Below are 1,062 nucleotides of genomic sequence, written 5' to 3' on the forward strand. Positions count from 1 at the left end.
TGGAATCTTAAGGATGGCAGCAGCAATGCGAGTATAGGAACACAGGATCAGCAAGCAGGGTGTCATGACAATAAGAACAGTGCCAACAATTGCATAGATCTCAAACAGTGCTGTGTCTGCACAGACCAGCCTCAGCACAGGTGGGCTGTCACAGAAGAAGTGATTCACCTTGTTGGTGCCACAGAATGGAAAGCTGAAGAGCCACGTGGTCTGCACAGTAGCTACGGGAAAGCCTGGAAACCAGGAGGCAAGAGCCAGTTTGGCACGTGTCCTTTGGTTCATGATGACTGGGTAGTGCAAGGGACTGCAGATGGCTACATAGCGGTCATATGCCATGGTGGCCAGGAGGAAGCATTCATCAACTCCAAAGAAGAAGGAGAAATACATCTGTGTGGCACAGCCAAGGAAGGAGATGGCTGTGTCCCAGGCAAGCAGGGTCCCCAGCATCTTGGGCACAACGGCTAGTTTGAGGCCAATCTCTAAGAAGGACAAGTTCCTGAGGAAGAAGTACATGGGACTGTGCAGCATGGGGTCAGCCAAGGTAACCAGAATGATGAGGCTGTTTCCCATCAGGGTGACCAGGTAGATGATTAGAAATGTCAGGAAGAGCAATGACTGTATTTCAGTAGGTAGGGAAGAGAAGCTCATGAGGAAAAACTCCTCAACTCTTGTCCAGTTTCCTCCAGCCATAGACGTACAAATGAATCCCCAGCTGTGGTCATGGAGAGAGACTCTTGATTGGAAGAGTCAGACTCTGGATTTGGTTTTCAGACTCTTTTTTAGTGTCAGGAGAAGAGGCAAGGTCAAGGTCTCAGTTGGAAGAGGAAGGGCCTTGTATTGTCTAAGAATAAAGACACAGGGAAGAATGGCCAGTGTTTAAACTCAGATATGGGCCTGGGCCAGCTTCTGGAGGATTTGATATTTCTTTATTTGTACATTAATGTATATAGAAAAGTTATACCAAATCAAAACTATAAGTCCCCGAAAGGGCCACCAAAAGGTCACATTTTGGGAGAAGTGATATTCCCAAGAACATCTAACCTTTTGAGAAACAAGACCAAT

At 46.9% G+C, this 1,062-nt stretch overlaps 1 protein-coding gene across 1 annotated transcript; it reads right to left on the reverse strand.

Annotated features, from left to right (window-relative positions):
- Nucleotides 1-6: 6 nt before the first annotated feature.
- LOC100481396 (olfactory receptor 10A5) lies at nt 7-690 on the reverse strand (the record flags this gene model as incomplete). Its single annotated transcript, XM_002931008.4, has 1 exon — nt 7-690. A coding segment is annotated over exon 1 (684 nt), but the record flags the coding sequence as incomplete, so codon positions are not given.
- Nucleotides 691-1,062: the final 372 nt, after the last annotated feature.

The sequence above is a fragment of the Ailuropoda melanoleuca genome, unplaced genomic scaffold (assembly GCF_002007445.2).
Source record: "Ailuropoda melanoleuca isolate Jingjing unplaced genomic scaffold, ASM200744v2 unplaced-scaffold10757, whole genome shotgun sequence".
NCBI lineage: Eukaryota > Metazoa > Chordata > Mammalia > Carnivora > Ursidae > Ailuropoda > Ailuropoda melanoleuca.